We start from the raw sequence: 13,750 nt of genomic DNA on the forward strand, positions 1-13,750 counted from the left end.
CTAGGAAATCATGAAAGGACCTCACACCCATTGTAAGTGCCTCACCTCCCAGAGTGGGTGTGGCTGGAAGCATCATGGAGCCCAGGATCCAAAGTCATTTCCCCCTCTCTGCTGACCAACTCTTCAGAAGATAGGCATGCTATCAGAAACTCATTGCAGCTTGCCATCCCAGCGATCTGGAGATTTCAGGACTTCACTCCGGGCCGGCTCTGCCGGCTGCTTTCTACTCATGACCTGCTCCCTCTCTGCTGCTTGCTTGCAATTTGCCTTAATGAGAATGGCCTGTGAGCGTCGGACAAAATCAAGCGGGGTGGCCGTGTCTCATGTTGAGGGCTAAATGGCTCTCTTTTTAGATTTGTTTAATTTTCTTTTGCTTCTCTAATGCCGCCCTTCGTAGGGCTGTAATCCATTTTTCTTGCAGTAATGCCTGGCAAGCCCATCTGCAGCCCATTGTCAGCACCCCGTATATGGTCATAACATTTTGTGTCACTGAAAAGGCAGTAAACTTTCCTCTCTTTCCACCAAGCCAGCTTCTCTGCCTGGAAGTTGGGATCTCACTTTGCAACCATCTGCTTGTTTGTTTTTATTGTTCGAACCGTAGGAAGGGCGGCCAGTGAAGCTAGCACTGACGCCTGCTTTGTAGAGGTTCAGTGGGTTTCTGGCAGATCCTTCAGTGGGTTCTTCTAGCAGGTTCTTTAGGAATTAGGAGCCTTCCTCAGAGTGGGACAACCACAGTGTTTTGTGACAACTTGGGATAACAATACCCTAGTTTTAAAAAAATCCACTCTTTACAACAGTCACATTTTTTTCAGAAATTAAAAATATATGAGAAGTAGGCTGGAGAAGTGGCTCCTCACACAGAGGACCCAGGTTTGGTTCCCAGCTTCCTGCTAGACAGCTCACAGATGTCCTTAACTATAGTCCGAGGGAATCTGGTACCGTCTCTGTCTTACGTGGGAACCAGACATGCATACAGAGCACAGAGCAGGCAAAAGACCCATAAAATAGAAATAAATATTGACAAGTGATATATTAGAAACGGAAGACAACAGAGAGTACAGGCTGAGGCGGAGGGAAGTGCATCAGAGCTGTCTCACGAAGATGGGAGCCAGGAGAGAAAGACTGGTAGGCCGCCTGGAATGTTTACCATCTGAGCAATTTGGGGGTCTGAAAAGGGGAGCCCAGGAAACAGAGGGGAGCTCCTAGTGGGTGGGGCTACCCGTGGGCCTGAGGGCCAGCACTGAAGGGTGGAGAGGTAGCAGGGCTTGGGCCCCAGTGGGGTAAGATTTTACACAAACCCAAGTGATGTCCAGCTCTTAAGAGTATGTGGGTGGGTAGCTTTTTCTAAGAAAGAAAGAAAGAAAGAAAGAAAGAAAGAAAGAAAGAAAGAAAGAAAGAAAGAAGAAAAAAGAGAAAGGAGGGAAAATTGAAAATTTGGTAGAACTCAACATATTTGAGAAAAATTCTAAATTGGCTCTAAATAGAATGTGGTAAAGATGGATGCATGCGGTCAGGGAATCCCGTGACCCCTGCATTGCAGCCAGCTCTGCTAGGGTGACCTCGGGCAGACTGCAGACAGATGCTTAAGGTTGGTACTGTCTCTTGCCTTGTGTCTGCATTTTTAAGATAACAAATTAAATGATGTATATTTATTAGATACAGACTCTATTGATATCTATGTTCATGTAGGACTGGGTGCGGGGGAGATCAAGCTAACTCATATGTCCTTTCACAGTCATAGCTTTTTAAAAATTCATTCACTCACTCATTCATTCATTTATAGCTTTTGTGTTGGCCTGAATCTCCCCACCCCTGCAGCCTCTGCACCTTGCCACCCCACTCTCCACTCTGATGAGATCCATGCTTTCCAAGTGAACTCTGTGTTCATCTCCCCATGCCTTTCTCATTTCACCTAGAATCATGGCGTCCCCTGACGCATGCCAGAGTGTCTGATTTCAAGTGCACATGGTAGCCCGGTCTGAGGTATATGTGCACGCCCCACCCCACATCTTCCTCACTCACCCCTCTCTCTCTCTCTCTCTCTCTCTCTCTCTCTCTCTCTCTCTCTCTCTCTCTCTCTCTCTCTCGGACGGGATGACCTTGGTGAGTGTGAGTGGTGTGCTAAGGTCACCGTGGTAACAGACACCTTCTGTTGATCCGCAGGACAGTCATGGCAACAGCATGAACCTTGGCATCTTCTTCATGGGGATTTTTGTGAGGAACAGGATCGGGAGACAGGCAGTGATATACAGGTAATAGCCTCCTCCTGCCCTTCCCTTCAGGGGCTGCAGGCCACTGATGGCTGTGCAGTGCTCTCAGAGCCACACCAGCCCGGAGCGAGCTGCATTTTCTCAGTTTAAATGAAATTCGGCATCTTCAGGATTGATGGGGCAGGGAAAAACCGATAGTGCTCTTTCTGGTGGCTCACCCTTCCTGACGACCGGGAACGTGCGTTTCAAGTCCACTGAGTCAGTGGGGCAGACCTCGAGTGTGGGAAGAGCAGGCTCCATAGTCAGTCCTGCCGGTTGCCTTTGTTGCGACCGTCCCTGACTGTCCCTGGCCATTTAGATCCAAACCACATTCTTCCCACAGCCCTGCACCTTCTGTCTGACCATGCGCTGGACAACTACAAACTAACCTTCACACTAACAAAGGGGATTGATGGCCTATAAAAGTGTATCTCAGAGTCACTCGGTCTGTGATAACAAATTAATCGATTTGAGTAATTTTTTTCAATTACTTAGACCCTTTAGCCTTCTTTTCTGTTTCATAAGCAAATCCTATGCAGAGATGTGGTTACTGTCTCCAGCCCCACACCTGCCCACCAGATGGCTCTCTGCATGGCTGCCTATAGGTTCTGTTACGTATGCTCAACCAGGGCTGTGTGGCCCTGTGCTGACTGACAGAATACCATTCTTGTATGTGCCTCTGATAAGTGTAGCCATGCATCTAGGGCAGGTGTCCAATGACATTTGAAGCAGGCAAAAGCCCCTTCTGGCCTGGAAACGTCCAGCACAAGCTTTCTGGACAGAGACCTTAGGACTTAAACTTTTAAGGGCTAGGGAATCGTATCCCAGTTGTTAAAATCTTACGAGGACTCAAGTTCTGCCCCTAGAACCCGGATAAAAATTGCTGGGCGTGGTAGCACAGGCTGTGATCCCAGAGCTGGGAGGGTGCAGGCACATCCTTGGGGCTCGCTGGCTAGCTAGGTTAACTTCCCCAGCAAGTTTTGGACCAGAGAGAGAGAGAGACCTGTCTCAAAAACCAAGATGGATGGTGGCTGAGGAATGACACCCAAGGTTGTCTCCTAGATTACACACACACACACACACACACACACACACACACACACACGTCATAAATGAGCACCTTGCACGTACATGAGCTGCTGAAATGAAACCGCCACACACAGATGTCAGAACCGGAAGCCCTGTCAGGGTTGGTTCTATTCCCTCAGATGCTGTTCCCAGCAGGGCACAGGGTGAGGACTGCCTGTAGAGTTTTGGCAGTTGTTTTGAAGGAATTCATCTGGAAGAATGAAGATAGCTCCTATCTCTTAAGATCCTAGCAGAGCAGGTAGCTTCTCAGCCAGGTGTCTGTGCCAGGGAGCACCTGGAGAGGGGAGAGGACTCCTAGATTTGCGTGCGGAGCACGGCTGTGCTGGAATGGGCAGGTGACTGTGAGTAACTGAAAACCCTAGATAAAGAATTCACCTGTCCCGGACTCAGAGACTAGATTCACTGAGTCAGGTTCTCACTAGTGTCTATGTCGAGTCTGCTCCGAAGGAGTGAATGAGCTGACTTTTCTGCCTCAGGATGTGAGAACTGAGCTCTGTGAAAGAGGCTGCCTCGGTGCACAGGTTACAGACCTGGAGACAGGGAGTATCTACTGGGTGAGGAGCCCGTGGTCTTCTGGGGTTTTGTGAGCGATCTAATCCCAGAGTTTAAAACTTACACCACAGTGTGGTGGGAGTGAGCATTCCAGCAGGCTCACTCTCTCTGGGTGCATGGTGGGAAGTGAGGAAGGGCTTGCCGGAGCAGGCGACTCCAGAGTTGAGTCTTAAAGGGCTGGGAATAGAGCACACAGAGTATGCACTGTTTGCCCACATGCAAGAAGCCAATGTCCAGCACTCTGTGTGTGTGTGTGTAGTGCTGTAAACAGGAGGACCAGAAGTTCAAATTCATCCTCAGCTATGTTGTAAGTTTCAGATCAGCCTGGGATACCTTGTCTTTAAGAAAAGGAAGGAAGGAAAGAAGGGAAGGGGGGGGGGGAAACTCACCAGGGATTGGAGTTCAGTGATGGTGGGATGAAAAAGAGATGGTGCTGGGAGCCGAGTGCTGAGGGGATGCCTGGGGCTTATCTCCCAGCGGACTGGGAAGCAGGCTCTGCTCTCCTGGACTCGGGCACCTGCTTCTGGGACTACATTCCTCAGACCCTGGCAGGTCACAGGCCCCATACACAGGTGGACGATCTGCGCCTTCCTTCATGCCTGTATCCACGCACCGAGTGAGTCCCCTGTACACCCGTCATAGCCAGGTCTCTTACAGCAGGCAAGGGAGGCGTGCGTGTGTGTGCTTAGATCACGTGTGTAGAGACATGTGAGGTCCTTAGGCATTGTTTTCCAGGATGGCACAGAGAGTGTGCACACTGTAGTACAACTTTACTACACAGTGGGGGTCGTTCAAACATTCACGGGGAAGGGCCTCGTCTATAGGAAACTTGGGAGGAAGGTGATAAGAACTTTCTAGATTTTTCTGTTAGCCACCCATAAGGAAAAGCCTGTTTCCCTAATGTGGCTGCACAGATATAATCTAAATCAAATTGTTGCCTGTGTGAGTTGGTACCTATTTGCATTTCTTTCCCTTTTCTCTTCTGAGAGGTGGACTACTTAAACTTTCGTTAGAAAGAAAGAATAGTTAAATCATAATTGCAAGATGAGACTCTTCTCATGGGGAACACATGGACCATGTTTGAGTAAGCCTAGTCACATTTCTTTGGCCCAGGTGGAATGACATTGGGAGTATTACCCACAGCAAAGCAGCCATCCTGCTGGAGCTGATTGACAAGGAGGAGACTGCGCTCTTCCATACAGTGAGTACAGGGCCCTGCACAGCTTGAGGGGGAATTAGTTTTTTAAGCTAACAACACGTTCCCTGATTCTCCATGTTTTAATATGAGCCTGTTCAGCCTTTTGATGGTGGGATATACTGTTGTCATCTACGAATTCTATACTCAAGGACTGCATAATCAAGTCTCACACACACACACACACACACACACACACACACACACACATGCCGCTCATCATGTCAGTGTTGGGCTGCATTCCTTTGTATCCTGGGGCCCATGCAACCCATAGTGGCATGTTGGACACTCCTGCACTCCACATGGGACTCAATGCTGTTGAAGACATTCTAATACTTGCCTGGTCCCACATGACTTCTTGCAAGTGGTGAATGTTCTCACTGGCTTTGAAATAAGATTCAAGTTTGTCCAGCATGCCACGGCACTCTGGTCACAGGCCTCTTTCTCAAGTGACTCCTACTTATGTCAGATTGCAATTTCTTTTGCTAGCCTACCTGGATATGTCAGTCCCTCAGCCTACGCTGTCTGGAGTCAGTTGACCCGACTCTCTCTGAGGACCTTCTCAGGAGTCAAGGCTCTTCTCTCACCACACTGTGTCTGGTTGGATGGTTTCAGTGTTCATTGTAGGCTCTGCCTTGGTTCGGTTGTTTTGAAAGTTCTGCTGTAGAATTATTGAGAACCTGTCAGGTCATCACTGCAGAACCAGGATCCTTTGATGTGAAGAATTCATTAGATTGATGGTCATTTCTACCCTGATGGCTGGACCACAATAGCATGGACACCATTGAACTCAATGGTTGAATCACTTCCTGGCCCGCATGTTTTTGTTTTCTTCACACGATAGGGGACAGAATGGATGCCTGTACGGAACTATCTTTGTGATGTGACTATCTCATCAAACACGTGTTTATTTTCCCGTCTCTTCCTTTTCAAGGATGATATTGAAAATGCCAAGTACATTTCTCGGTTGTTTACCACTCGGCACAAATTTTACAAACAGAACAAGATCTGCACTGAGTAAGTGAATGTCTGGTTCACCGTCTCTCTGAATGGCGCAGTCCTATTAAATTGAGTGCTCCTGTGAGGTTGCGGTCCCCGGTTTCCATTCATTCTTTCCCCCTTGATCCTTCTAGAAACTGTAGGAAGAGACTAAAGGCAGTCAGGAGGGAGAGAAGTTTAAGTGCAGTCTCCTACATCCATCTGCCTAGAGAGACAGTCATCCCAAATTGACTGTAAATGTTTAACTTCCCGGATGGGTGGGCCACATCAGTGCCTTTCTGGCGCTCGGCTCTGGGTTCGGAAGAGCCTAACTGCTCCCAATTTGCCCAGGTGCCCCTCCGTGTTAGATGCGGACGATATTCAGAAGTGGGGAGCGGCGTGATGAGCCTACTTAAAAGAGAAGATGCGGTCGCCGGCTCGGCCTGTTTCCGCTCACAGTGGGCTAACCCTGCGTGCGCTCCTGGGTCGTGCCATCTGACTGCAAATGAGAGGCCAGGGTAATTAGAGGGGGATTTGGAAGGCACTCTGAGATGGCATGCATCTGTGTGTCTTTTTAATTTAGTTCAGAAATAAAGAGGATAAGTCTGAGTCTGATTGAGGGCACTTCCTCGTGGCCTGACCTCGGAGATGGCGTGCCGGGGGCCCAACTCTGCCATTGCCTTTACTTTGGTTGCTTTCAAAAGGCGGTCCTCAGCAGAGCACATTTGCCACTTGGGCCCCCAAGGTGTTTAATTTTTGTTCAAAGAGCGTCAGGGATGTAAATGGCAGAGAGAAGCTGTCTTTCCACTCCCACAGTGGGCATATCCACGCAGGGCAGACTGCTCCTGTTCAGCAGATGTGGCTGGAGAAAGCAGCTGCTCAGAACTGGATCCCCAAGGTCAAGGCAGACTTTTTTCTTTTTCCAGGTCCCCCAGCCTCTTTCACATCAGGCTCTGCAGTTGTTCACTGCGAGGGTCTAAGAGTACAGCTTGTACATCTCATAGTCTAGGCTTACCAGCAAAGATAGGAAAGATGTGTTGGCAGGCCAAGCAAGGGCACAGCCTTGTCTTCTACAGACACACTGTCACAACTGCCCCGTGCATAGGGTTCTGTTATGCTTTTGCCTTTGAATTTGGCTGGTGACCTTGACACCCTCAAGAATTCTGTAGCTGCGTCCTGTGCGATGGACATGAGCCCCTTTCATAGCTCCAGTCTTCTGGTTCAACCATTTCTCAGCGAATGGATCATTTCTGTGTTGGTGCTCAGTGTGTCTCCTGTGGTCTGTGTTGACATGTGTGAACATGTGTGACATGTGTGAGCAGCATATGGAAAGCTGAAAATTGAGAACCCTGTTCTGAGGGAACCCTGCAAGAGACGCACTTACCCCTTCTCTTTCGCACACACACATTGAGCTCTGTAATCTCAGGTCAAGGGCATCCCTCCGGAGTTTTCCAAAACTTGAGTTGTCTCAACAGCCTTCTTCTCCATCCAGGGCTGTCCCCTCACGAGCCACCCAGGCTTGTCCTGCAGTGTCTGCTCCTGCAGAGCTGGTCCTTGCCAGCTGCACGCCTCACTCTAGGGTTCGATGGCTGCCCCTTTAACCTGGGGAGGAAGACTTAGAGGACCATGCTTAACTTGGGGATACTAACGCTGAACCTGCCCAGCTGTTAAAAGCTCAACATTACTGCATTTGTCTCCATGGCTTCATCAGAGCAAAGATATTTATCAGCAAGCTGATAGAAGGGTGAAGTCTGCAAATAAGGAGAGTCTTTGAGGAATTGTAGCCCGGTGAAGTTCATTTTGTTTTAAATACCATGTGGCGCTGGGACCTCCTGATATCTGCTTTCAGGATGGCTCTGTCCCAGTTCTGTTCACCTCTCTGTTATTGTTGTTTAATCGATGTGGTGCTAGAGTGTTCTCTCTCTGTAACAGACCTGCTGGGTTGGGGACATACCTCAGTTACGGAATATTTGCCTAGTGTTCGCTGGCTTTGATCCCCTAGCATCAGAACAGAATTTAAAGCAAACAGATAAGGCATCTGGCTTTGTAAACATTTGCAGCATGTACATCTTTATGGGATCAAAATGAAAAATATTTTCTCTAGTTTGAAATTTTATTTAAACTGGAAGCATTTTAAACATAGTTTTATTATACACACAGGCATACATTGGACACTGTTCTAAAGTCCATGTGCTGTGAAGTTTTCTACTCTTTCTCTCATGATATTTCTATCGAAATAGCCTCATTCCCCCAGTAATAGTGAGGAAAGGATTACAGAAATGTGTGTTCAGAACATTTTGAGGATAAAAGAAGAATGGCAAAAGAGTTTGTAGTATTGGTGTGCTGGTGTGAACTGCGTATGCTGTGTGTGCTATGTGTGCAGGTGTGAACTATGTATGCAGGTGTGAACTGTGCATGCTGTGTGCTGTGTGTGCAGGTGTGAACTGTATGTGCTGTGTGTGCAGGTGTGAACTATGTATGCAGGTGTGAACTGTGCATACATGCTATGTGTGCTATTCGTGCAGATGTGAACTGTATGCAGGTGTGAACTGTGCATGCTGTGTGTGCTATGTGTGCAGGTGTGAACTGTACATGCTGTGTGTGCTCTTCATGCAGGTGTGAACTGTGTGCTGGGAGGCAGACCTCGCTGGTCTAGTCCTTCCCCTCCTTAGTCTACCTTGTCTTTCTGACCTTTTGTTTTTTGATCAGCGATAATGATGGTTCCCATTTTTTAACCTTTCATATAGACAGTCAAATTCTCCACCCCCAATCAGACGCCAGCCCACCTGGAGCCGGTCCTCACTGGTAAGTACACTCCTCAGTCAGTGGTCTGGCTATTGGCACAAAGGTGTGTGTTACGAAGTTGAGGAGTGGTGACTAAGGGCACTACGACCAGGGGAGACTTGCTGGGCGTATAGAAGGCTGTCATTCACTTGCAGGAGGTGTGGTGAGCATGCGCTGTGTCCCGCTCTCCCATGAACACCGCCGTCCTCTCTATCTGGGGTTTGAGGTGTTCCACAGGCTTACTCCAGGCCAGAGTAAGCCTCCCTTCAGACTACCGTTGGCTCATCTTTCTGGTGACATGTCCCAGTTGTAAGTCCCGCAGATAGAGCCGAGCACATCAGCCAGAAAATACTTTTTAAATGAACAGCAGGCTCAGTATAGCGACAGAGAGGTTGGATGGGACATTTCCTAATTTCTGTACTTCAGTCGATCATCCCTGCCTTTGACTGGTTTTCTAAAGCTGTCCTCTCTCCTGGTGACGTGGTCAGGACACACAGCTGTAGTCCTGCTGTAGGATTTTCGTGTTTGAGGATTACACAAGGGGGAACAGGAGAGACCTGCAATTTCTTTTCTGCTCCTCTTGTCACAGCTCTCTGAGGTGTGGCTTTTTACAGATAGAGCCAATGAGTGGCCTTCCTACTCTGCCGCATGACCAGGTCCCTGGAGATGATAGACAGGAACACCAAAGGGAGGATATTTTTGTATCCAGCATGCACTTCGCCTGTCTTCAACTTCCCTCTTAGAAAGTTTGGAGGACATTTTTGGTTTTTCTGAGACAGCATAACACAAACTCTTAGAATTCTAGAGCTGAGCCACATGGGAATTCCTGAGCCTGCGTGGCTGTTGCTGATGTCGGTGTGACTCTGTCTCTGCCTTGTGGTCCTCCCTCTGCTTTGACCATCTGGATGGACCTTCTGAGGCTTCCCTATGAGCTCAGGGCATTTGCTCATGCACTGGTCGCCACTCTCTCCATTGTTAACACTGTCTTCCTTTTGTCTGCATCTCCTGTCTTTGTCAGTGAGATCAAGTGTCATTTGTACCTGTGAACTATAATGACAGACCCCATTTTCTCAGCCAATTTTGGGATTACAGAACCTCCCTTTTTTTACTGGGATGAGGTGGTCTACAGAGGTCTGGATTCTCAAGTCTCTCTTCTCCCTGCCCTGTAGGTCTGAAGAGACCACAGAGTCTTAATGGTCCTTGCTGATAAGCATCCTGACTTCCTTGCCAATCTGTCTTTCTCTCTCTTTTACAATGCTTGTTTTCATGGCTTTTTTTTGGGGGGGGGGGTCAAGTTGACACAGACCCCTGGATATACCTGATATACAGAGTCTCATTTGAAGACTTGCCTCCATCACATTGGCTTGGGTTTGTCTGCAGGGCATTTTCTACATTGCTAATTGATGTAGGAAGGCCCAGCCCACTGTGGGAGGTGCCATTCTTGGGCAGGTGGATCTGGGCTATATAAGAACGTTAGCTGAGCAAGCCCAGGCAAGCCAGGAAGCAGTGTTCCGCCATGGTCTCTCTCTCAAGCTCTTGCCTTGAGTTCCTGCCTTCATCTCCTCAGTGGACTGTGACCTGTAAGCAGACAAACACTTCTTTCCCCCAAGTTGCTTTTGGTCATGGTGTTTTTATCACAGCAATAGAAACGAAACTAGAACATCTGTGCTGTGGCATTTATTTCTGTATTAGCTGATCTGGGGAAAATATTTAAATAAATAAATAAACAAATAAATAAAATATTAGAATAGATTGGGCATTGACGTAGTTTGGTAGAAGAACATTTGCCAAACATGAAAGGGTGACCTTAGGTGACTCTAGCACAACACCCTCCCCTGTCGCAAAAAAAGGAACAAAATGAAATTAAATTAGCTATTGTTGTTTTTTCACTGTAAACCTAGCGCACTTCATAAAGCCATTCCGTGATTTATTTTAAAGGAGCAGGAGGCGGCCGTAGCCAAGCTCCTTTGTGCTTCCGCTTCCGTTTCTCACCTTGCTTCGTCCTCATTCTCTCTCAGTAAATAAAGCGGACAGTTCATGCTCGCCATGGGAAATTTGGAATAATGTGTTGAATTATGTGTTGTCAACAAAAGGGATGATAATACTTTGAAATTGCAAGCTCTAAGACCCCCCACCAGGACTTGCAGGGGGGGGGGGGGGGGGGTTGTGTGCAGGAGTTCTAGCTCCCTCCGCACCTGGAGTTCTCTCAGTTCTTCCCGGTGCTTCTTTCCGCTCTGATTCCTCTCAACTTTTGCATCCCTTGTTCTCATGTCCTTCCTTGTTACCTACTCGGTGCCTTGGAACTCACTCTATGGACCAGACTGGCATTGAAGGCACAGATATCCGCTTTCCTCTGCTTCCCAAGTGCTAGGATTAGGTGTGTGCCGACAAGCCCAGCTTCTGAATCAGTTTTCTTGAGACCAGAGCGATAAGGCTAACAGAGCTAGAATCACACTGTCCTCTCTGGTGCTTTATATATTTTAATCTCCCGCTAGCCCCTGCACAAGATGTGTGCCATCTTCTGCAGCAGGAAGTGGTTCAGACTGGCCTAAACAGCCATGTTTCAGACTCAGTGGGAGAGATTCTGCATTGGCTTGGAGGGTGTCCTTGTTGCCTGGCCACACTTGCTTCTTTAGTGCCATTGACACTGTGGGTGTTACATATTGGACTCCTATGTAAACTCGCCACTGGGCCAAGCTGGATGTACCCTGACCCTACAGGAGCCTCCTGTGGTGCTGTAAACTGAGACCAGGGCTCTGCTGCTGTGTAAGGAACTGTGGGCCTGGGAGGGAGCTGGTTTTGGACAGAATAAAGCAAATTTCCTTTTCTGTTTGTTTGTTTGTTTTTGTGTTTTTGTGTTTTTGTGTTTCTTTTCTTGATGGGTGCATCTCTTCTGATTGCATATGTTACAAAGGCCAATGCTTGAGAGCATCAAATGGTTGCTCATGACTTTGGATAGATGGCCTCTTTTTCTCTCTGGCCTTGAGCTGCTTTTTGCTGTCCTGAGCTTCAATACCAGATGGGAGGGTGGGTCAGACGGGTGGCCTACAGTGATATAATGTGCTTCCCTGGGTGTTGGGGTGACATTCTGGCATCTCCCAACAGTCTTCGTGGCTTCCCCAGCTCTGTTTTCTCTGTTTCAGCCAAGGCAGCAGCCGTATATCTTGCCTCCCATGCATGTCCAGTGCAGTGAGCACTACTCGGAGACCCATACCTCCCAAGGTAACTGTAGCTCCTCTTCCTGCCTCTTAAAGACAAAAAGCTGCTGGGTCCCAGGGCCCAGCACAGAAGCTTGCTTGAAGATCTCAGTGATGGTTTGATGGCAACATTGTCATTGTCTGATAATGGTGGCTACATTGTCATTGTCTGATAATGGTGGCTACATTGTCATTGTCTGATAATGGTGGCTACATTGTCATTNACATTGTCATTGTCTGATAATGGTGGCTACATTGTCATTGTCTGATAATGGTGGCTACATTGTCATTGTCTGATAATGGTGGCTACATTGTCATTGTCTGATAATGGTGGCTAAGTTGTCATTATCTGATAATGGTGGCAACATTGTCATTGTCTGATCACTTAGTGGTGACCTTCAGCACATCAGCTACCTGGGAAGAAGCTCCCTAGGCAAAGTGGACTCTTCCTTATTGTTTCCTCCTCTTCCCCCCATTCTTAGTGGGCCAGGGTTGGAGATAGACAGCTTGGCCCTCCCACACGCACACACTTCACCCTCAGTGTCAATGCCAGCCTCTTGGAGCAGCCACATGGTGATGAGATGCCTGGGAGAAACTCAGCCTCATCATTCAGCGCATTTCTTAGTCTCCCTTCTGGCCTTGGACATGTTCAGGGACTAGAGTGAGCATGGATCCAGTGGTTGTGAGGTGTCTGGTGCTAGGCTGGGGACTGGCTGCATGTTGTGTTATTTGATCCCCACAGTAAGCCTGAGCTACTACTGTTTCCATACAGAAATAGGAAGACAGATGTTAGCATTCAGATATCAAAACACACACATACTCTGTGTGTCTGTGTGTCTGTGTGTCTGTGTCTGCATCAGCATGGTAAGTACACAGCACATCTGTGTGTGCTCAGGTGTGTGTGTGTGTGTCTGTGTGTGTGTATCAGCATGGTAGGTACACACTCACACTCTCTGTATGTCTGTATCTCTGTGTCTGCATCACTATGCTAGATAGATGCACACTCTCTGTGTCTCTCTCTGTCCGTGTGTGTGTGTGTCTGTGTATCTGCATCAGCATGGTAGGTACACATACACATCTCTGTGTGTGCTCATGTGTGTGTTTGTGTGCGCATGTGCCTGTGCCTGTGTGTGAGTGCATCAGCACATGTAGATACAGATCTTGTGTGTGTAGGCCAGAGGTCCATGCTGGTTGTTTTCCTCCAGTCACTTTTACCTTTTGAGACACATTTTGGCACTGAAACTGTCACTTACCAGTTAACTAGATTGGCAGTGAGTAGCCCTCCTGTCTCCTGTTTCCCAGTCACACAATGGTGGGATTACAGACACTAGTGCACACCTAGCATTTTTATAAGTGTGCTGAAGATCCAGACCCGGGCCCTCACTTCCAGCTGAGCCATCCCCCTAGCTAAGTTCACTTTATCTCTTTTATCAGCAAACTGTTAATCTCTTTTATCCCTGAGCTAACTACATCTTTAAAACGACGATCAAAAACCTTACATGCTGGATATTTTCTTGAGTCATGGGTGTCTGTTACCCTCTCCTAGCTATTCTGAAGCTGCTGCAATTTGAAGGTTGGAGCATGAAACATAAAACAAGATCACTCAGTCCGATCGTACTTTTTATAAACAGCCTAGCAGAGTTATCCCAGGTCTGTGGGAAGACACCAAACCCCATCAGAGGTGGATAAATCCTCACACCTTGCTC

General features: G+C 47.9%; 1 protein-coding gene across 3 annotated transcripts in view; it reads left to right on the plus strand.

The window, feature by feature from the left end:
* Window positions 1–13,750, plus strand: part of Ptpn14 (protein tyrosine phosphatase non-receptor type 14) — a 149,223-nt gene that overhangs the window by 107,880 nt on the left and 27,593 nt on the right. For all 3 annotated transcript variants that reach the window (XM_029477885.1, XM_029477888.1, XM_029477889.1), the window contains exons 8-12: window positions 2,164–2,252; window positions 5,004–5,091; window positions 6,020–6,102; window positions 8,811–8,868; window positions 11,991–12,069. In XM_029477885.1, coding sequence (XP_029333745.1) covers window positions 2,164–2,252; window positions 5,004–5,091; window positions 6,020–6,102; window positions 8,811–8,868; window positions 11,991–12,069 — 397 coding nt within the window. The remainder of the gene's footprint in view (window positions 1–2,163; window positions 2,253–5,003; window positions 5,092–6,019; window positions 6,103–8,810; window positions 8,869–11,990; window positions 12,070–13,750) is intronic.

This window comes from Mus caroli, chromosome 1, assembly GCF_900094665.2.
Source record: "Mus caroli chromosome 1, CAROLI_EIJ_v1.1, whole genome shotgun sequence".
Classification (NCBI taxonomy): Eukaryota; Metazoa; Chordata; class Mammalia; order Rodentia; family Muridae; genus Mus; species Mus caroli.